We start from the raw sequence: 23,677 nt of genomic DNA, 5'->3' as shown, positions 1-23,677 counted from the left end.
CTGTCCAACTTACCTCCTAAATACCTCTAGAATCCATTCACTTCTCTTTGTCTCCACTGCCACCATCTTAGCCCAAATTACCATCATTTCTCACAGAGCTTTACCACCATATGTCCCTCGACTAGTTCATTTGCCAATCCATTCTTTTCAAAATACAAATCTGACACCTGAACCCTCTTCCCTATCCCCACGAAAATACCTCAAAGGGCATTTTAAAATAGAGACCAACCATCTTAACAAGGACTGTAAGATCATACTGCATGATCTCTGGCCCCCATTTACCCAACCGATTTAATCTTCTTTTTACTCCCTGTATTCTAGCCAAAATGTCCTTTCAGTTCTTGCCAGGCTCTTTCTTACAACAGGGCCTTTGCACATGCTCTCCTTGCCTGGGGTGCACTTCCCTCCCCTCTTCACCTAGGTAGCTCATCTTCCTTTTTTGGAGCACAATCACCACTTCTTCAGACAAGACTTTGTCGACTCTCTCAGATCTCCCAGACCAGGACCTACTCCATCACAAACCCCAATCCTACATTAACCCAACTACCTGCTCTCTTGTGCCTGGACCTGAGCTCCCAACTGTTGCTGGATAAAGTCACTGATGTGTTCTATCACCCTTAAATGCACCCTTCAAGAAAGTCCTGCCATCCTTTCATAGGCAGTCACAGCACTATCTACCTCTACTTCATAGCACTTATCACAATTCTAACTTAACGTTTATCTTTGTAGCAGATGCTGGATGCTTGCAGTGTCCATTTTATATTATAAGCTCCATGAAGATAGCCTGCTTTCTCCTCACCAGCGTATTCCTAGTGCTTAGCCTCCATGCTTGCCATAGAGTTGCTCTCAAAATACGACTCTCAAATAGAATCGAAAATGCTTTAAAGTGCCTTACCTTGTAAATCTTCCATCAATTCAAACATTCCAGGATAGTTAACTTGAATTTCATCAGTGTCCTATTTATAAAGAAAAAGAAGTATCTGTTTGACATTCATCAGAAAAAAATCCAGATTCGAAAACAGGCCGTAGAGATTCCCCAGACCAATCTCTCATGGTAAGCAGGAATCTTCTCTACAATATTCTTCATAGATGTCATCTGGCTAATGCTTGATTTATGAAGAATTCAAATTGCAGAATAAATATTCATCATTTTAAGAGAACTCTTTCTAAAACTCCATCAACTGGATCTAGTTCTCTCATTGGGAACAACACAGAGTAAGTCTATTCTACACTCTGCAAACCATTACCCTCTTCTTCAAGCCTAAAAACTCTTCCAGGATACTGTAGGGGAGCAGGATTTTCCCACCTCAAAATTTGTTTCTTTGGAATGAGAATTAATTTAGGCTGATTATTTTTAAGAAAGAGCTTTTTACCCTTAACTGCCTAAAAGGATTTAGGCTCAGGTAGCACACTATCAACACAGATATCTACGAAGAATATGGGCTAGGTGTGGTAGGGGTAATTCGACAGGACTTGAAGACCAAAGACCTTTCTGTGTCCTACTCTCTCTAAGACATAGCTAACATTTGTTTAGCAAGCATTTGCTTTTCCATCTCTATGTAAACTGCCTTCTTCCCCTTCGAAGTCCCAGAATTCTACCCCTTCTCCTTAGTTCATAATGGCATATAAGCCTCAATTGCCTGATTCTCTGTAGGTCCCCATATTTTTATGGAGCCCAGTATGTAAGAAATTAAATTTGATTTTCTCCTGTTAATCTGCCTCATGTCAATTTAATTCTTAGACTAGACAGACAGACCTAGAAGAATAGAGGAGAAACTTTCCCCCCCAACACCATAATTTTCTTAAGCAGAGGGGTTAGTCTTCTAGAAAAAATGTATAGATCCTTACATGTTCTCACTACGTTTCTCTGTACATAGTCAATATCAATCTCGCTTAAAATGTGTCACCCAGAATCAAGCCAAATAGGGTCATCTCCTGAGATGTTTTCATTCTACTTCTAGTAATGCAGCAATAATGCACTGCTCATTCAGGAGACGGGCGCATTGCTAACACCCTTTTCTCAAGTGAACTTTTGGGCAATGATGCCCCCATTCTTTTTGAGGCTTGACATAGGAGTTAACTGCTGGCAGAGTGGAAGAGACCACTGATGTTCCCCAAATATCCAGGTGCTTCTTGACACTTCCCAGCCACAAACAGACATTTACTCTGACCAAAGAAAATAGGAAGGGGGCAAGGTAATAAAGAGCTCATGAGCATTTTCCAGGCTGTCTCTTCTGCTGTGGTGACTTTAGCAGATTCAAAGGCAAGATGGGGATGGGCTGCCCAACCAGCACGGGGCTGTAATGTAATAAAATTCTGTGTTAAGCACTAAGATGTAGGAGTTTGTCTTCATTGGAAACTAGCCTTCAATACAGGTCACCTACTTGTTTTTTTCAAGTTTGCTATAAAAATCCTGCATGTATCTCAAACTTATATCTTATTTGCACTAACTACTTTTGAAGTGTCTAGATCTTTTTGTGTTCTGTAACTTTATCTATGTTACCTATTCCTCCCAATTTTGGACTTTAATGTTGCTCAGTATCAAGTACAAAGCCCAAAAGAACACTTATCAAAAACATCCACTCTAATTCCTAAACAAATGCTAAACAAAATGATCAGTTATCTGTTTTTTTCCATCTTAGAGATATAAAGCATAACTAAGAATTCGCATATACTGTTGATCAGGCATGTAAATTGATGCTACCTTTTGGAGAGTAATTTGACCCAATGTCAAAATTTTAAATGCATAGCTTCTTTAAACCAGCAATTGCATTCCTAGAAATTAACCTGACAAATGTGCCAAGAGTGTGTGAAAGGAAATTCATTGCAGCATTGTTTGAAAAAATAAAAAAAATACCAAAAACCCAAAATACAAACTGGAAACAATCTTAATGTCCAGTAGTAGAGAACTGGTTAAAGAAATTAAAGTACACCTATTTAATGAAATACTATACAGCTGTTAAAAAAGAGTACCATAGATATACATCTGTAGGGGAAGATCTCCAAGATATGTTATTGACTAAAACAAACCAAGAGTGCAATATAGAAAAAAAGCAAAAGAGTGTGTGTGTGTGTGTGTGTGTGTGTATATAATATATATATATATATGTTATATAGTATATGAATATATATAATTGCATATGTAGGTTTTAAGTGATATAGCTGTCTTCTGGTTTACGAAGGAAAATTATTCTCAAAGGATGTACAAGACAGTTAATAAAGGTCACCTTTGGGGGAGAGGTACGGAGTGTCAGAAGTCAGGAGGAGACTTCTTTTCACTTTAGAACTGCTCTATATTTATCTCATTTCATTCCATGTATACATTTTTAAATTTCCTTTTTAAAAAAATATATGCATAGATCAGGTTGTATGTGTACTTTTTAATAAGACCATCTCTGGGTAATTCATTTCTTCTATATATTTTTCCACATTAAGAAGCTATTTTTAAAAAGAGATCCTAAGATTAAAAATAAAATTCCTTCCAAGCTCATACCCAGTCATTAAGCAATATCCTTTGAAAGTAATTTTTCAATGAAACCAACTAAGCACTATCTCCATCTCAATCAAAATAGTACCACAATAGCTTTCTCAAAGGCCTTATTCAAATTAGGATGGACCATATCTGCAGTTTTCTCCAAATATACTAGTCTGGTAACTCTATTCTGAAAGGAAATGAGCTTCATTTTGAATGACTCTGAAAATAATTCACTAAGAGGGCCATATAAATATAAATGTACCTATATGGTTTAATTTAACTTGATTTCACTTTAAAAATAAGAAACCAATGCTGTATAAAAGTAATATATCTAATGCTGTATGCAACTTAAACCCGTATAATTGATTATATAAAAGCTTTTTTGGATGGGATTTTTAGAAAATGAATTAGGATACAATGTTAATACGGCACTTCAAAGACAGTGTGTATGTCTCAAGGAACAAATTTATAGATTTATTATTAAATCAGCAAATATAATTTTATAAACCATTAAAAAAGAGTCTACACCAATATTTTTGTATTACATTCATGTTTGAGTCATTAATTTATTTCTGGAGAATATGGAAGGTATTCTGAATTAATACATTTCCCACTTAACAGAAATGTAGGCTTTTAAATACTATAATGTCAGATAAAGCATTTTTAGTAGAAATCTTCCTAAAACGTACAACCCACTTTACAACCATAGAAAACCGCATGGGTTAACATAATTTAACTTTCTTTTGAGGACTCAGGAGAGAAGTCTCATCTTTTTCCTAACAGGTAACAACTTTTGAGTCCCCTAATATTGTTGACTAATACGTATGAGCTGGCACAAGTTCTTTAACATGACCGCATGAACAACTGCACTACACCTCTCTGCGTCACTACATCCCCTCCTGCACTTTTTAGCTGCTTTACATTCCCATTCAGAGATTCTCTTTATTTCACTTCAGTATGTAACATAGCAACATGGGACACAATTCTTAAGAGGATGGACTATAAAGACAATCTTTTTCTTATTATACATGAAATAAATATTAGAGATTAATGCTTTAAACCAGTGGTTTCTGATCTGTTTTCAGTCACAGTCCTCTCTCAAACTCTGATGAAAACTACAGGCTCTGTCTTTCACATATGAACAACAAAAAAATAAGTTTGCTTACAATGTCCAATGTCAGCAGACCCTCTAAAGTCTACTGACAAGCCCTCTATAAATCCAAGAACATCAGACAGGGATTTCTGCTTGTTTTGTTCACTGCTATATCCAAAGTACCTAGAATGGTGCCTGGCACATAGAAGGCACTCAATAAATATTTGCTGTAAGATTGAATAAATAGATGAAACACAATACAAAGATAGTCATTTCAGAATTGTTTCTATTAGCAAAAAGAAACAAACAAACACAAAACTTGGAAACAACCTAAATGTTGTTCATTAGGGAAATAGTTAAATAAAACAGTGGTACAGTCATACTAGGGAATAATACACAGAAGTTAAAGAGGGCAAGTATATCCATATTGATTTGGAAAACAATCTAAAATGTACTGCTAAGAATAAAAAATAAGTTTCAGAAATATATACATACATATGTATGTTTGTATGTAGTATGGTAAAGTATTTGTTGTTTAAAAATAATCTGGACCATTCATTACATACCAAATTGACGATAATAAACTACTTCTTGGGCAGCAGCACTCTGTGTGGTTTGGAGAATCTTTGGGTCCCTGGAGCCCTTTTGGAGGTCCACGAAGTCAAATTATTTTCATGATAATAACACTAAGATCTATTTGACTTTTTCACCTCTCATCCTCTCATGAGTATACAATAGAATTTTTCAGAAGTTACATGACATGTGATATTGCAATAGATATGAACACAATAGCAGACGTGAGAATCTTGCTTTTATTATGTCATATGCTAAAGAAATATGTAAAAATGTAAAGAAATCACACTCTTGTCTCTCAATTTTTTTCTTTTGGAACCTACAGTTAGTTCTTTTTCACACAAAAATAGGGTATTTATGTTAACACATAATAGGTACATTATTGTTAGTTTTAAATGAATACTAAGATTCAGTTTTAACTTCTAATATGGTTAATATTGATAGATATAACCCACATAAACAAAAGTCCTTTAAGGTCATCAGTAATTTTAAGTGTGTAGAGGGGTCATAAGACCAAAATTTTGAGAATCGCTACTCTCAGGAGAGAGCTAAGATTTGGGAGACTTAAGGGAGGAGGATGACAGACTTTCACTTTATCTGTACAGTGTAATGTTTACAACCAAGATATATTTATTATTATTTACATAATTTAAAATGTATTAAAAATATAGTGATCCCTCAATGTACAATTGCCTATATTTAAAGCATTTGTTTTAATCACAAAGCAGAACCCTCACATGAAGCAGTTTTCCCAATTTCAGCTGCCCAACATCTCAGAATGCAGTTTCTACTGATTCATGCCATTTAAAAGTTTACAAGATAGTTATGAAATCTTGAGGGCTGTCATCACCTCCTAGCTTATTATCTCTTCCCTTCCATGGAAGCCCCTTTGCAACATCAGAGGCCCTGCTGGTCTACACCAAAAGAAAAGAAGGATATGACAATTCATTTTTGGTTGGTAGATTTTATGAAATATAATCATGCTGAATCACCTTAAACAGTTATTTTGATTTTAATTATGCAATGAGAAGCTTTCTCCATCAAGAAATTCCTGTTTCGTCTAGTCAGATTTAGAGATATTTCTAGGCCTGAGGGGTTTGGAAAATCATAACAAGTCTACTCAACCAATCTCTGAAGACAGTAACGGCATCCTTTAGAATTATTTTGCTATTGAAAGGAGTTGGAAGGGGGTAATCATTGTCTCTTGGATGACTTCTTATTGAAAGCCTTGGCCTGCAAAGCGCTAGGAGTAGAGTGAGGGAGCAGAGTGAGGGGGACAGGGGAAGGCAGGAGCTAATATTTATTATCTACCAAGATGCAGGCACTTCACCCTTTATCTTATTTAATCCTAACAACCACCTGAGGTGAGTAATATTTCCATTTAAAAAAAAAACAAAAAAAAGGATGTTCAGAGAGATGAAATAAATTCCCCAAATTCCCTTAGCTAGTAAAGGGGGAAGGTAAGGATACAAATTATACCTGTCGGACACCAATGCCCTGTACCATCATTGCTGACTCCGTTTATGCTGCCCTGGAGGCCTATGGATCCTCTTTCCATATCTCTCCAGCTCTAATGGAGTACAGCCCCTGTCCTACCTTCTCTAACCCTGACCTAATAGCCCTAGGCCTTGCAAATGCACATTCTCTCATTTTGACCTCACATGGTGCTAGTTGAGGGATGGTGGTAGAAGTAGTGTGTAAAAGCTCCTATACATCCCCTTCCCCCTAGCACCTGGAATGCTCTAATTCTCTTACTACACCTACTCTAGATTTGAAGATTCTGATGGAGTTGTATGTCTTAGAAAATGGCTTTCTTGTTAACTGAGGTACATTGTTTTTAAGCTGCTTATTCAGGTAAAAAATACTAAAAATTTTACAATCTTACCTTGTGTCAATCAAGATGTGTTTATATAAACTAAATTAAAAGAGAAAGTGCCAAAACCTTTCCATAATACCATCAATAGCTTCAGTTTTCTATCTTTAAAAGATGTTTCTAAACTGTGTAATTAATGCGTTACTTGAGTCTCTTGATAGTTACCACAGTCAGTGTATTAAAGCCAGCTCTCCCAAGTAGATGTCCTAGGTCATTGACAGCAGTAAAAGGAGACACGTGTGGAGAAAATCCTCCTTCCCTTTCCGTTTCTGCTAACTGTAATGAACACCGAAGTTCATAGAGTGTGTCACCTCCAAACATTGCACCGATAAAAACCCCATCTGGCTTTAAAACATAATGAATCTGTAATAAATACAAAACAAAACTTTTTAAAATTTTATATTCAAAAACATTAAAAGAATAAACATATGGTGTCTAAATCAATATTTTGAGTACCATTTTCATTCTGTCAAATTAATAATCAGATAATTTAAGATAATTTAATAAACAGCACCTAAGGAAATAACTGTCAGAAAGGCATTGCAGTAAGATATTGTTGTAAAGATAGACAACACATACATTTATAGTATTAGTATCTATAACATATGTTGTATATTTTAAAATTTTCTAACAGATACAACTTACTTTTATAATCAGAAAAATACTGAAAGAAAAAAATTATAGTGTGGTATACTGCAAAAATCACAAGTTTCCCTGTATTTGTGCCCTCTGAAATACCACTTTGTAACAACTCCATTAAGACATGGAGCCTATTTCCCCTCTCCTTGAATCTGGGCTGGCCTTGTGACTTGCTTTGGCCAAAGGAATGGAGTGTAAGTGACAGTGTGTCGGTGTCAAGCCAAGGTCTCAAATGGCCTTGCATTTCCACCTGCTCTCATGGAGCCCTGTCTGGCCCCCATGTTGTGAACAAGCTAGGCTGGTGAAGGATGAGGGACACGCAGAGCTGGATCGGCCAGGTGTCCCAGCTGAGGCCATCCTTGACCAGCAAGCCCCAAGACAATCGAGCAGCAGATCACAGACACATGGCTGAGCCAAGCCAGAACCTGAAGAATTTCCTAAGTCCAGCCCAAATTCCCAACCCACAAAATTGTAAGCTAAGTAAATTGTTTTAAACCACTAAGCTGAGGTGGCCTGATAAGCAAAAAAAGTTAATTTATAGAGAAACCAATATGATTTACAACATTAACCAAGAAACACATTAGTTCTTAAGGAGAAGCAACTAACTTATTTTCTAGCTTGAAAACAAAAACACTTTTTAATCGATAAATTAAGCAAAATAGTGGCTGGAATGAATTCCAAAATCCCATGTTTACTCACTGACTCACTTAGAACTACAATCTGTAACTAGTTTTGACTCTGGCTATTCTCAGCAACAAAGAACATTACAGGAAAGGATGATTCTGAAGTAAACCAGAACCCAAATCACAGTAGGCTCTTCTAATCAAAGTATCCATTTTGAATTTATATTAAATGTCATTTATATATTTATTACAAAATATTGTTTTATAATATTGTATATTACAAAATATAAAAATATATTTATTACAAAATCTGAAGCAATTACAACACAGTACATAAGCAAACCAACCGTAACATCCTTGGTTTCTTCCCTCCTACCCCTTTGGCCTTACTACCTTGTCTAGTCACCACGCTCTAATATAATATAGCACATACCTAAGATTTAGTTCTCAGCTCTCTGCAGCTTCTCTCAACCTCAGAGGACTTATCAAGTCTCATGGATTTCACAATGATGACCTTCCAATTTTTAGCTTTAGCTTGGATATCTTTCCAGAACTCTCAACTCATCTTCAACTTCCTGTGCCATGGACTTTCATCGCTTGGCAAACTTAGCCCTCCAACACATCCACCACACATACAACCCTTATTCTCAAACCAACTCCCCTTTCCAATCGCCATATTTCTGTTCATTACCATTTCCTATTCCCTTTATGATGCTTACCATTCTTTCTCGACTTTTACTAATCATTCTCCCAGACATCCAGACTCAAAACTTGAAGGTGAGGTTTACTCCTCCCTCTGTCTGATCTTCAGATCTAACTATCCACCAAACTGTCGATACTTTCTTTGCACAGTCTTAAATACCTCTCTTCCTTTTAACTCCCACCACTGCCACCGAGGTTTAGTTTATCTCTTTAACTTAACCAACTTCTGGCATCGGTTTCCTAATCAGCAAAATGAAGATACTACCTTGCAGAGTTATTGAACACATATATGAAACAGAGCATAGTGGCTGGCAAATAGTATGTGCTTAAGATATGGTAGTTATTATGCAGCCCTCCACCTTTTTAATCATGTCATTTTCCTCTTCAAAATTCTCAGTGGCTCTGAACCACATAAAGAATAAACTCCAAATTCCTTAATCTATCACCAAAGTCCTCCTAAATCTAGTCCCAATATACCTCATCTCCCAGCACTACGCTTATTCTCCAAACAGGCTTCCTCTTTGTTCTTTCATGCTCCTGAGGCTCTTACACCTCCCACTACCCTGATTCTGCCTTGCTGGAACACCTTCCTCCTCCAAATCTGACCTATGCTGTAAGGCCCCATTCAAGTAACTCCTTCCTCTTGAAGCTTTCTTGGCAGCTTCAAGCCACAGTGATCTCCTTCTCTCCTCTAAACACAATGCTTTTTACCTACCACTCATCTGTTCAGTAATAAATATCAACCAACAAACATTTATCCAGCACTAAGTATAAGGCATGGGGAAGAAACAAATATAAACAAATAGGTTCCTACCCATAAAATATTTATAGGCCATTAAGGAGGAAAAGAAACCCACTCAGAAAATGTCTCATGATATCAATATTATTTTGTACAACTTAGTGAAATTTTCATATATATTTAAAATAGCTCCATAATTAGATTTCTTGAATCCCAGGAAGGGGGGAAATCACCCAATGTACTTAATATGCCAAAGGGCACCAAGTATATCTGACCCACAGAAGATAATACTTGATTTGCTTCCATTTCCAATTGTCAGAAGTATAAAACAGAAAACATCTATATGTTTCCATGTAAAAAAAGAAACATCTATAGGTTTCTGATAATAAATAACACAGGCTATCAGAATCAACATTAAGTTTCTTACCTGTTCCAGTGCTCTAGGAAGGTCATTCACCCAATGCAAACTAAAATATGAAAACACGTATTTGTTCTAGCTTAATTCATATAATTAATTAGTATAAGTATCACTAGTATAATGATAAGCCACAAAAAAGTGTTAACTTTAAGTATGAAACTGCATAAAAAAAAAATCACTGATTGTATTCATAAAAGTTTTAAAATAAAAAATATTCCTAGGGGAAAAACGTTCCTTCTGTCACACTAGAAAATGTGACAGTATTCACTTTGCTGATACGATTATCTGTCCGATTAGTTTTCACTGAATAAAGTAAAAATCAATTTTCCAAAGAAAACATAAAAAGATGCTCAGCATCACTAATCATTTGGGAAATGCAAATCAAAACCACAATGAGACATTATTTTATACCTATTAGGATAGCTATTATCAAAACGACAAGAGATAACAAATGCTGGCAAAGATGTGGAGTAAAGGGAATCATTGTGCATTGTTGGTGAGAATATAAACTGGTATAGCTGTCATAGAAAACAGTATGGACGTTCCTGAAAAAATTAAAAATTGAACTACCATATAATCCAGCAATCACACTTCTGGGTATACAGCTGAAGGAAATGAAAACACTATTTCGAAGAGATATCTGTACCCCCATGTTCAGTGCAGTGTTTTTCACAATAGCCAAGATACAGAAACAACCTAAGTATCCATTAATGGAAAAATGGATAAAAATATGGTATAGATACGTAATATTACACAGCAATATTACTCAGCAATAAAAAAGAAGGAAATCCTGGCTTTTGGGACAATATGGATGGACATTGAGGGCATTATGCCAGATGAAATAAGTCAAACAAAAAAATACTCTAAGTTCTCATTTATATGTGGAATCTAAAAAAGCCAAACACACAGAAACAGAGTAGAATGGTGGTTGCCAGGGGCTGGGGGTTGAGAGAAACGAGGAGATGTTGGTCAAAGGGTATAAATTCCCAGCTATAAAATAAATAATATTTGGGGATCTAATGCACAGAATGGTGACTATAAATAACAACACTGTGTTATATGCTTGAAGGTTTTTTAGAGAGTAGATCTTAAATGTTAATCACCACACCCTATATATATATAACACCCTGTATTTTTTAAGATCATAACAGAAAAAAAACAACCAAATAAATCCAGAGCGCTATATACTGAAAACTTAATTGAAGAAACCTCTTGCATTGTCTTTTGACCCCATCTACCCTCTCCCAGCACGTCATGACATGTGATGACAAGAATCACAGTCTCCATAGAATACAGTCACACTTTCCTGGTGGAGTGGGCAACCTCTTATGCTGATTTCCAGGACAACACTGAATACCTATTTCATACCATACTGTATTAAGCTCACAGTTATCTTTCATAATGCTTTCTAACAACTGTTACATACTTTAAAAATTAAGGAGGTCATATTTTAAGCTCTGTCACACCTGTGGGGAAACTGAAAGCAACAGAATCAGTTACTTGCAAAGAGCAAGCAGATGAGCCTAAGTTAAAATTCAGGTTCTGACTTCCTTCTTTCCCTTAGACCAAGGCCCTGTAATGTTTTTCATTTCATGATAGATTCTCAGTGTTTATCAAAATTTTTTCAGCAAAAGATTGTGAACACTTTTCTAAATTTGTTCAGCACACGTCAAAAAGCAGGGAGAAGTCACAAAGTCACTGAAGGCACTCAAGAACAGCAAGGGTGACCAATTTTCCCAGGTTGCTTGGGACTGAGGGGTTTCCTGGACACAGGCCTTTCAGTGCTAACACTGGAAAAGTCAGGGGCAAACCACAATGATTAGTCACCCTAAAAACAGGTGTCAGAAGGGTTGTTCTGAGCATGTTGAATCTTTGAAAGAAAATCTGACAACAAGAGGGAAGGAGAATAAGGTACCATACAGAATATTTTATTTTCTCTATTAGATACCAAGTTCTTTGAGGACAGGATTCCTGTTTGAATTCATTTTTGTACTCCCCCAAAGCATCTAGCTCAGTGCTTTGCATAATATAATTTATTCAATAAATATCTATAAAACATGCTTGTAATAAACGTAGAGGGACATGGCAGAAAGCACAAAGGGAAAAACAGTATCCTTTAGAACTACATTACTGTGTAGAAGAATTAAAATTGAAGGAAATGCCAGCTTTCCCTTATTTACTGAAGGAAATAAGACTGAGTTCATAAGGGTGATCTAACATTGGAATATTGGAATCAGAATACTCCTGCCCCCATCGATATCAATTCCAGAATACTAAGTTACATTGGGGAGGAAAGGCAAATGCTTCTATCACAGATGAGCTTTAGCAAATTAAGGAAAGTTGAGGGGAAAAAAAAATGCCTTGAGATATTATATCACATTATCTCCACTAGGGAGATATAATCCATAGTTCTTTACCAGAGAAATATTACAGCTTATAAACCAAGAAAACTGGTTTGTGACTTTAACAACAATAACAAAAAAGGTATTAAGAATTTACTCTACTATCTATTTTCTTTACCTTATAATATTAAAGCTTTATAGCATAAATTATCTATTAATAACATTTATTTTTTTAAAGTACAAATGGATTACCAACCTTAAACTGCTAACCACCAGGTCAAATGTATTTTCTCTGAAAGGAAGGAATTCTTCATCAGCTAAAACACTGACAGTAGGAATTTCCGTTTCTAAGGTATTTTTCTAATGGTTAAAAAATAGAAGTTCAAAAACATTTATATAAAATTATTATTCCTCACGTGAAAATATACTACATCACTGAATCTACCTTAATGTTAAAATTAAAGAATTGAAGGCCTTTTTGAATTAAAAAATAAAATACAATAAAATCTCAATTATTAATACAACCACTGTTTGTTAAACCTAAATCAATGTCGTACATACTTGGCAGTTTCTATACCTTCCAAAAAAAAAAAAAAGGAGCCACAGAGAAGGCACTCAAAAAAATATTTCTTAGATGACACTTAGCACCAGCCATAAAAACTGGCTAGCCGGTTGGAAAAACATGAACAGGATACTTATCTCACACCAAAACAAATCTCAGAAAGCTAAAAGTTTCAGAGAATAATTGAAGCCATAAAAGTACCAGATGAAAATATGGATGAAAATGTTTATATTCTTCAGAGAAAATACCTAAGTAAACATGACTCAAAAGCCAGAAACTGTAAAGGAAAAGACTGGTAGATCTGATGATAAATTAATTTTAAAAAAAACTTCTCAAAAGCAATCAATAATGTAAACAACATACTTGAGAAGGTATTTACAACATAATTGATGAAAGATTAATATCCCTCAAAAATAAGCTCTTACAAACCATCTAAAATAAAAATACACCAAGGCTAACATAGATAAAGGACAAGGCACAGGCACATCACAAGATTACAAGATTACAAGATTACTTACAAAATTCACAAATTAAAAAATACCGATAGCCAAATATAAGTAGCCAAAAGATTTATCAACAGCTGTTTTGGTTGTACTAGTGATCAAAGAAATCCAAGTAAAAATAACGAGATTCTACTTTCTGCCTACCAGATTGACAAAAACAAAAACAACTGGCCCAATGTTGCCAAAGAGAAGAAGAAAAAAGTACTTTCATATAATGTTATTATTCAATCTTTCTAAGGTTAGTCTGGAATCCATAAATTCCACTGTTAGGAATTTATTCCTAGGGAGAAAAAGAAATCAAACACACCAAGTTGCTTTATATGATGATGTTCATGACAGTATTGGTTATTGAGAAACTAAAAATATAACTGTCCTTCAATACAAATTTAGCTAAATAAACTACGGAATATTCACATATTGGAATACCATACCATTTATAAAGATGGTGTGTGCGTGTATGCTATTCACTAATATAAAAAGAATGATATTCTGTGAAAAACATGGTATGTTAGCATAATACCATCTATATAAAACTATATGTTGCGGATATAGTTATACATCTACAAAGGGGGAGAACAAAATGTCACCAGTGGAGGCCTCTGGTGGGAGTGTTGGGACTAGGGGTGATTTTTCTTTTTACCTTTATATTTCTTGTATTGTTTAATTCTTTTTTTGTGTGATATATTTATAACAATTTTTAAAAAGCTACTTTCATTTTGAAGGAAATAAAAATAAAGAAATAAAGAACTAAAAATCAAACCAGGAGATCAGAAACCAATAGTGTTAAAAAGCTACCTACCAAAGCATGTTCTGCTATGTCTGCTTGGAAAAACTTCCCAACAGTTTCCTGCAATAAAATAATTAAAGCTGATCAGATAATACAAAAACAAATACACAAAAATTCAGTAATAATAAAACAAATGTTGAAATTGCTAAAGGAGAATGTGATAGCTACAGATTAATTTTCAGCTTTGCAAGGATATTTTTCTGCATAAAATCAGTATGGTACATAAATAACTTTAATAATACATATACACAGATTAAATATATGCAGCCAAATTTATATTTAATATATTAAACTATATTTAAGAAAATAGAGAACACAGGTATAAATAATCAACACCCGGGGCCAGCCCGGTGGCTCAGGCTGTTAGAGCTCCATGCTCCTAACTCTGAAGGCTGCTGGCTCTATTCCCACATGGGCCAGTGGGCTCTCAACCACAAGGCTGCCAGTTCGATTCCTCAAGTCCCGCAAGGGATGGTGGGCTGTGCCCCCTACAACTAGCAACAGCAACTGAACCTGGAGCTGAGCTGCACCCTCCACAATTAAGATTGAAAGGACAACAACTTGACTTGGAAAAAAGGCCTGGAAGTACACACTGTTACCTAATAAAGTCCTGTTCCCCTTCCCCAACAAAATCTTAAAAAAAAAAAATCAACATCCTTCCATCACTGGGTTAAGCCTTGAGTATTAACTTTTCCAAAGCATAATATGCCAGGAGTTACTGTATTGCCCCGAAAATAAGACTAGGTCTTATATTAATTTTTGCTCCAAAAGACGCTTTAGGGCTTATTTTCAGGGGATGTCTCATTTTTTTCATGTACAACAATCTATATTTATTCATGCACAAAAATCTACATTTATTCAAATACAGTCATGTCATCTTATTCTGGAATGTCGTCATAACTCTCCAAACTCTGAATTTCAGCTTGAATTTCTTGCGACTCCATTTCCTGTAGAACCATTGGCCCCAATCTCTCATGTCCAGCAACAGAGCTCTCCTTAAATGAGCACTTCTTGTCCATGTAGCCTGCTTGTAAGTGCATTGGCAGCACAGCTGTCAGTGATTTTTATCCCATGAATTCTTCACCCAAGTCATGACTTCTTGCAGACTAGGCTTCACAAAGTTTCCACGCTGATTTTTCTCCATTCTATTTCCAATGTAGTCATTGATTTCCACATGCAAATGGTCCTTGAATGGCTTGCTTATTGCAACATCAAGAGTCTGGAGATAAGCAGTCATTCCTGAGGGAATCATTATTTGATCTATTCTTCTCTCTGCATGGAAGTTCATGTCTTTAGCATGGTGAGTGCTGGCTGAATCCCACACTAGCAGACCTCTTTGGCCACTTTGCAAAACAAGTGGCAGCATTAAATTGACCCACTTCCTTATAACTCCTTTTTCGGTTTCAAGAACATAAATGCCTGAAACACATTCAACCTTATCTTCCGTGCCCTTAGTGATGATTAGAGGTGGGGCTTTCTTTCCATCCAGATGAACTGCCAAAATACAGGTAACACGTGCACTTCGTAACCAGTGGAGGGAATGTAGATTGACGAGGCACCCCTCTGATCAATTGTCGTTTGAGATCCTTGGCCCATAAACACTGCAACTTCATCCATAGCAATCATGTTGGAGAGTTGGTATTTAGAAAAATCGATGCCATCAACAAAGGACACGTTTAATAACTTCAGAATCTTCCAGACTGAACAGTGTTGTCGATCTTAGAGACAGTTCATATTACTGAAGGAAGCCATCCAGCCAGTGTTGTGATGCTTGAATTCTTCTGGGAATATTTCTAACTGTGGTGCCATTGCAAGGGCAAATGCTTGAGTATCAGCCCTGTGCACAACCAAAGCCTTTGTTCTGCTGTCAGCAATCCATTCACAGATGATGTCTTCCAGCTCAGGAAATAATGGTTGCTGACCTGATCCACACTTGCGCTTCTTAGCATTTCCCTCGTCCACCTGTTGACTGAGTTTATCGTACTCTGCTCGCCATTTTCGGACCATTCAGAGATCCAATTTCTTCTCTTTACAAAAAGCCATAAGATTCTTGCTCCGGGAGTCCTCCATGATTCCTTTCTTGTACTTGACGGAATAGCTCTCTTTTTGCACTCATCTTGTCTGGGGGTCAAAATATTATTCCCTTTAAATCTACCATTAAATCAAGTGTCAATTGAAGACTTACAAGACAGGAGTGGCAACAAAAATGATGACAGTTAAGAATGATTGTCCACACAAAAGCAATGAAAAATTGCAGGCACCAAAATTCAGAAAATGTTTCTTTATTTCACACAAGTGCATTAATTACGTCCATTACAACACATGACGTATTGAATTATGAAGATTCATATTAGACACAACCATGTCTGTTTGTTATCAAGTGTGCACGTTACTCGTGCGCTGTCTGTACTCCAATTGGTCATTTGGCAAAAGTCTCGAGTTCATCTGTTTATATAGGTGTTTACTTCTCATCCAAAGGCAACCACTTGGGTATTTACAAATAATTATAATTTATATTATCATTTATTTTAAGTATTAATGCCAATATTATTTATTTTATTTAATTATATATTAATATTATTATTTTATAATTCAATACATCCATCATGTATTGCAATGGACGTACTGAATGCATCCATCTGGCTGACGATCTTAACTGGGACTTATTTTTGGCGTAGGGCTTATATTACGAGCATCCTGAAAAATCATGCTAGGACTTATTTTCCGGTTAGGTCTCATTTTCGGGGAAATACGGTACTGCTGCAGTAACCACAGCGGTGCATATATCTTTTCGAATTAGTGTTTTGGATTTTTTAATTTTTTTAAAGAAACTCCATACTGTTTTCCACAGTGGCTGCACCAATTTGCAATCCCATCAGCAGTGCACAGAGATTCCCTTTTCTCCACATCTTTGCCTTGTTGTTTGATTATTTATTGATGATGGTCATTCTGATAGGTGTGAGGATATCTCATTGTGATTTTTATTTGCATTTCTCTGATGATTAGTGAGCATTGTTTTTCAAATGTCTATTGGCCATCTGTATGTCGTCTTTGGAGAAATGTCTATTCAGGTCCTCTGCTAATTTGTTAATTGGATGGGGTTTTTTGTTTGTTTGTTTTTATTTGGTGTTGAGTTGTATGAGTGCTTTTATAGTTTTGGATAGTAACCCTCATCAGATGTATCACTGACAAATATCTTCTTCCATTCAATAGTATGTCTTTTTGTTTTGTTGATGGTTTCCTTTGCTATGAAAAACCTTTTTAGTTTGATGTAGTCCCATTTGTTTATTTTTTCTTTTGTCTCCCTTGCCCAAGGAGATACATCAGTAAAAATATTAACAAGGGTAATGTTTGCGAGTTTACTTCCTATATTTTCTTATGGAAGTTTTATGTTTTCGGGTCTTACATGTAAGCCTTTAATCCATTTTGAGTTTATTCTTGTATATGGAATAAGAAGGTGGTCCAGTTTCATTTTTTGGCATGTGCCTGTCCAGTCTTCCCTGAACCATTTGTTGATCAGACTGTCTCTACCGCAGTGTATAATCTTGTTTCCTTTGTTATAGATTAAATAACCATATAGGCATGGATTTATTTCTCAATTGTACCCTGTTCCTTTTATCTACGTGTCTGTTTTTATGCCAATATATGCTGTTTTGATTACTATGGCCTTGTAGTATAATTTGATATCAGATAGCATGATACCTCCAGCTTTGTTCTTTCTCAGGATTGCTGTGCCTATTTAGGGTCTTTTATGATTCCATATAAATTTTAGGATTAATTGTTCTAGTTTTGTGAAAAATGCCATTGGTAGTTTGATAGGGATTGCCTTGAATCTATAGATTGCTTTGGGTAGTGTGGACATTTTTAACTATATTAATTCTTCCTATCCGTGAACATGATATATGCTTCCATTTATTTGTATCTTCTTTAATTTCTCTCTTAAATGTCTTATAATTTTCTGGGTATAGGTCATTTACTTCCTTGGTTAAATTTATTCCTAGGTTTTGTTTTGTTTTTTGATACAATTGTAAATGGGATTATTTTCTTTTTTTTTCTCCCTTTCTTCCCCCTACCCCCCCACCCCCACTCCAGTTCAAGATGTTGTTTCTCAGTCTAGTGTAGGACGCTGCTCCCTGACCCATGCTGGTATTATGAGCCTTGCGCTCCCCCCCGGACTGAGGCAGTCGGTCATCGGTCGGCCGCTCACAGCAGCTCATGGCAGCTCTCGCTGGCTGCTAGCCACTCATGATGGCTGCCAGCCACTCATGGCAGCACACAGTAGCCCACAGCAGCCCATGCCAACTCTGGCTGCTCACGGCAGCCCAGCTCCAGGGAGAGCTGTTGTTCACAATCTTAGCTGTAGCGGGCGCAGCTCACTGGCCTACATGGGAATTGAACAGGAGAACTCAGTGTTAGGGGCGTGGTGCTCCAACCACCTGAGCCACTGGGCCGGCAGGGATTGTTTTCTTAATTTCACTTTCTGATAGTTATTGGTGTATAAAAACGCAGCCAATTTCTGAACATTAATTTTGTATCCTGCTACTTTACTGAATTCATTGATCAGTTCTAATAGTTTTTTGGTGGTCTTTGCTGTTCTTTCTATATAGTATCGTGTCATCTGCAAATAATGAGTTTTACATCTTCCTTTCCCATTGGGATGCCTTTCAGTACTTTTTCTTGTCTGACTGCTGTGGCTAGGACTTCTAGTACTATGTTTAATAAAAGGGGTGAAAGTGAGCATCCTTGTCTTATTTCTGATCTTAAGGAGAATGCTTTTTGCTTTTCCCCATTGAGTATGATATTAGCTGTGGGTTTGTCATATACAGCCTTTATTATGTTGAGATATGTTCCCTCTATTCCCACTTTGCTGAGAGTTTTTATCATAAACAAATGCTGGATTTTTTTTAAATGCTTTTTCTGCATCTCTTGATATGACCATATGATTTTTACTTTATGTGGTGTCACGTTAATTGATTTGCTGATATTGAACTGGGAGAATTGGATAGCCATGTGCAAAAGAATGAAACTGGACTGCTATTTGTCACCATGTACCAAAGTTAATTCAAAATGGATCAAAGACTTAAGCATAAAACCTGACACAATAAACTGCATAGAAGAAAACATAGGTACTAAACTTATGGACCTTGGGTTCAAAGAGCACTTCATGAATTTGATTCCAAAGGCAAGGGAAGTAAAAGCTAAAATAAATGAATGGGACTATATGAAACTTAAAAGCTTCTGCACAGCAAAAGAAACCATTGACAAAATAAAGAGGCAACCAACTGAATGGGAGAAGATTTTTGCAAACAGTGCCTCCGATAAGGGGCTAGTATCCAGAATATACAAGGAACTCATGCAACTCAACAACAAAAAAACAAACAACCCAATTGAAAAATGGGCAGAGGACTTGAAGAGACATTTCTCCAAAGAGGACATACAAATGGCAAATAGACATATGAAAAAATGCTCAACATCACTAATCATCAGAGAAATGCAAATCAAAACCACAATAAGATATCACCTCACCCCAGTCAGAATGTCGATCATCAACAAGACAAATAGTAACAAATGTTGGAGAGGCTGTGGAGAAAAAGGAACCCTCATACACTGTTGGTGGGAATGCAGACTGGTGCAGCCGTTATGGAAGGCGGTGTGGAGGTTCCTCAAAAAATTACGAATAGAATTGCCATATGACCCAGCAATCCCTCTCCTGGGTATCTACCCAAAACATCTGAAAACATTTATAGATAAAGACACGTGTGCTCCAATGTTCATTGCAGCTTTGTTTACAGATGCCAAGACATGGAAACAACCAAAATGTCCTTCGATAGATGAATGGATGAAGAAATTGTGGTATATATACACAATGGAATACTATTCAGCAGTAAGAAAAGATGATATAGGAACATTTGTGACAGCATAGATGGATCTTGAGAGTGTAATGCTGAGCGAAATAAAGCAGAGAACCATGTGATTTCACTGATATGTGGTATATAAACCAAAAGCAACAAAAGAACAAGACAAACAAATGAGAAACAGAAACTCATAGACACAGACAATGGTTTGGTGGTTGCCAGAGTGTTAGGGGGGTGGGGGGTGAGGGGTGGGAGATGAGGGTAAGGGGGATCAAATATATGGTGATGGAAGGAGAACTGACTCTGGGTGATGCACACACAATGGGATTTATAGATGATGTAATACAGAATTGTACACCTGAAATCTATGTAATTTTACTAACAATTGTCACCCCAATAAATTTAATTTAAAAAAAAATTAATATTTGTTTAATCACACTGAAATTACCGTATTTTGCTGCGTATAATGTGCTCCCGTGTATAATGCACACCCATGTTTTTGGCCCAAACTTTCAGGGGAAAGAATCTTTCATTTTAATTTTTTAATTCAAATTTTTATTTGTTTTCATTTAGGTACTTGTCTTTTGTATTATAAAGAAATTTTAGCATTTATTTTTTAACATATTATGGTACAAGAAATTTTATGTAACAAAAAATTACAAAACACAAGAACAGATACAAGGTACAAGAAATCTTATGTACTGGTAACAAATTCACAATATTTACACATCATTGAAGGCCAAGAACTCTTCGTTGTTGCAAGTTCGTCATAAGTTCAGCAAAACCAATTATCGTATTCCAGGGTATTATTTTTGTATACGGATATCACTGTTGATTTCTAGAGTTACACTTTTAACTCATGAGCATAAATAATTAAAAACATTTATATAAATACGGAATTAGTACTACCCATGTATAATGCGCATCCTTATTTTTCCCTCAATTTGGGCAAAAAAAAAAAATGTGCACAATACAGTAATATTTTTTCCTAGCTAAAAATTACCTCAATCAAATTTCCAAATGAATGTCAATTAGTAAAAAAAATCTGAACAAAGTAGCAATAAAAAGTAATGTACATTAGGTATATAGATTTAAAGAAACTATAGAGTTAAAGAAACTATCAGTAGTATAAAAAGGATTCAAAGTAAAAAAAACAAACACACTTTAAGGAAAAATACGTAAGAGGACACAAAATAACCATTGGCTCAACAACTTAAAAAAAATCTTAATTCTGATATAACCAAAATGTAATTGATTAGGAAATTTATTCCTTAAAATTAACCAATTTTATGTCTCAAATTAAATTAAGTCATCGAATATATATACCTTATTCAAATGTTGTGCTATGTAACCTCTTCCACAACCGACATTCAAAGCAAGGGGGAAATCTCTAAAAAAGAGACACAGAAGTTATGTTTTGTCTATAATAACACAGTCCATAAAATAATTATTAAGATCTAATTTTGCTTATGATTTACTAAATTATAAAAACTAATTGGAAAATGAACACAACTTCAAAACATTTTATTTATTATCTGTCTTTTCTGCCTTGTCTTGCAAGCTGGATCTACCAGAGAACTTACCTGACAGAGCAAATCTGTCTGGTGCAGCCATTCACAGGACCTCACAATTAATCAGTTACTCCATGACATGGATTCAAAGAACAGATTTAGTGGGTTATTTTAATTTGATAATATATCCAGATAAAAAATGAAAAAAAGTTAATGTAAATTAACATTATAGTATTAGGCATACTTATCAAGAATTTACTAATTATCTCTTTCTCAAAATTTGTTGAGGCAGCAGATGACTTAGAAATCATCATGTGAAATACCACGATGTATCAATATGTTAAACTAAAAAGAAAACAAAACACCAACAAAGTAATAGCTAACTTTTACTGCAATCTTACTGGTTCGGAGCAGCATGCTAAGTGCTGAGAGTTATGTAAGGCAACCCAACGTCATTCAACTAAAAAGCAGCAGTCAGAATTTGAATTCAGTCAGTTTGAATCCTGAACCAGAATTATTATCCTCTATGCTATGCTGTCTCCTCTAAATATATCATGCCGTACTAAATCAGTACATATATCTAATTGTAGGCCATAGGTTAATGGAAAACTTGTGACAAGAAAATTTAAAATTTTACTCACTAATAACATTTTTACCATTGGAGCTAAAAGAGTCCTTTTTCAATTTCTGTTAAAAACATATGTCAAAAATATAGAATACCAGTACACAGTTGGAGAACCGCTGGTGACAGAGAAGTTTATTTACCTAGCACCCTCTATCTTGATTGTGAACACAGGCAGTATGGCACAGTGAAGTACAGGCTTTGCAACCAGAAAGCTGAAATTCTGGGCCTGCAATTTCTTGCTCTGTGACCAGAGACACGTGATCTAATTTTGCTGGATCTGCTTCCCCATCTATAAAATGGAAAAGTTATTACCTCCCTCAGGGTTGGTGAGAAAATTTTATGAAATAGTGCATGTAAAGTATTTAGCCCAGTACAAATGCTCAACAAAGTTAGTTATGAGTTATTATTATCACTGATTAAAATAGTATCAAGCCTCAGATAACAAGGCATTTAATAATCTGTGGGGTTAGTTTTTAAAAATCATCAAAAGATCAGTGCTGACAAGATAAACTACTCTTTCTAATAACAGAACATTAGCATAAGAACATTTAGACTGGTATTTTTAATAATTTAATTCCAAAGAGTTACTATTAGTTTAACACATGCTGTTAGCCATAATCACAGGTCTCTCCATAAACCTGTGTTTTGTTCAATACTATGACATAAAAACATTGTAAAATTCAAACTGATTTGGAAAATTTAATGTTTCATTTATTAAATCACAAATGGCCTAAAATCCAGGCAAAGGAATGACTATAGTATAGAGAATTAGCTATTTTTCAGATCTTTAAAATAATGGAACTAATAAAACAGACAAAATGGGGGTGATTATTTAGAACAGTGAAGCTGTTTACCTTACAAAATTAATTCATCCCAAGACTATTTTAAGTAGCAAGGATATATCTAAAATATGATTGAGTTTGTAATTTTACAAAGTTCCCTTTTTTCCAGAGAAATGTAATTAAGTTCATCCCATATTGGTCTAATTTAACGGATGTCCTTTAAACAAAAGAGCACAAAAAGTGATTTACTAACATCACAGAGCAATTCTACGGCAAAGCCATTATTTAATTGTGGTTCCTGCCACATAACTGTAAACCTGAATCTGTAAAGCTTTCATTATGCCTGACACAGAGCAACGAATCCATCAAAGTTTTATAATTACTTGAAGTGTTCTTTTCTCAAGTCTGCCTCTATATAATTGTCATAGAACATTTACTGCCATTAAGAATACTTAAGATAAAATGACCAGTCTTATATAACCTGATTGGGAAACAAATCTAGGTAGGCTCTCCTTCACTTATATGGTAAAAGGTTCTGTTGTTAAAGTTAGGTTTAGTAAACCTTAAAAATTCAC

The 23,677-nt window shown here is 35.5% G+C and overlaps 1 protein-coding gene across 7 annotated transcripts in view; it reads right to left on the bottom strand.

Moving 5' to 3' along the window:
- The window catches only part of NDUFAF5 (NADH:ubiquinone oxidoreductase complex assembly factor 5), a 37,601-nt gene that overhangs the window by 10,897 nt on the left and 3,027 nt on the right, over positions 1-23,677 (bottom strand). For 4 of the 7 annotated variants that reach the window (XR_012491377.1, XR_012491378.1, XM_019752047.2 and 1 more), the window contains exons 3-8: positions 21,511-21,574; positions 14,342-14,389; positions 12,734-12,837; positions 10,145-10,184; positions 7,180-7,377; positions 896-956 (exon numbers count right to left, since the gene is read on the bottom strand). Coding sequence is in view for 5 of the 7 variants with exons in the window: in XM_019752047.2 (XP_019607606.2) it covers positions 896-956; positions 7,180-7,377; positions 10,145-10,184; positions 12,734-12,837; positions 14,342-14,389; positions 21,511-21,574 (515 nt within the window). In the remaining 2 variants the exon portion in view is untranslated. Of the gene's footprint in view, positions 1-895; positions 957-7,179; positions 7,378-10,144; positions 10,185-12,733; positions 12,838-14,341; positions 14,390-21,510; positions 21,575-21,767; positions 22,610-23,677 lie in introns of all 7 variants that reach the window. The other 3 variants (XM_074317995.1, XM_074317994.1, XM_019752049.2) reach the window with 3 other exon arrangements.

This window comes from Rhinolophus sinicus, linkage group LG13 (genome assembly GCF_036562045.2).
Source record: "Rhinolophus sinicus isolate RSC01 linkage group LG13, ASM3656204v1, whole genome shotgun sequence".
Classification (NCBI taxonomy): Eukaryota; Metazoa; Chordata; class Mammalia; order Chiroptera; family Rhinolophidae; genus Rhinolophus; species Rhinolophus sinicus.
Note: the sequence above shows the minus strand (reverse complement) of the source record. Positions and strands in the feature narration are given on the sequence as shown.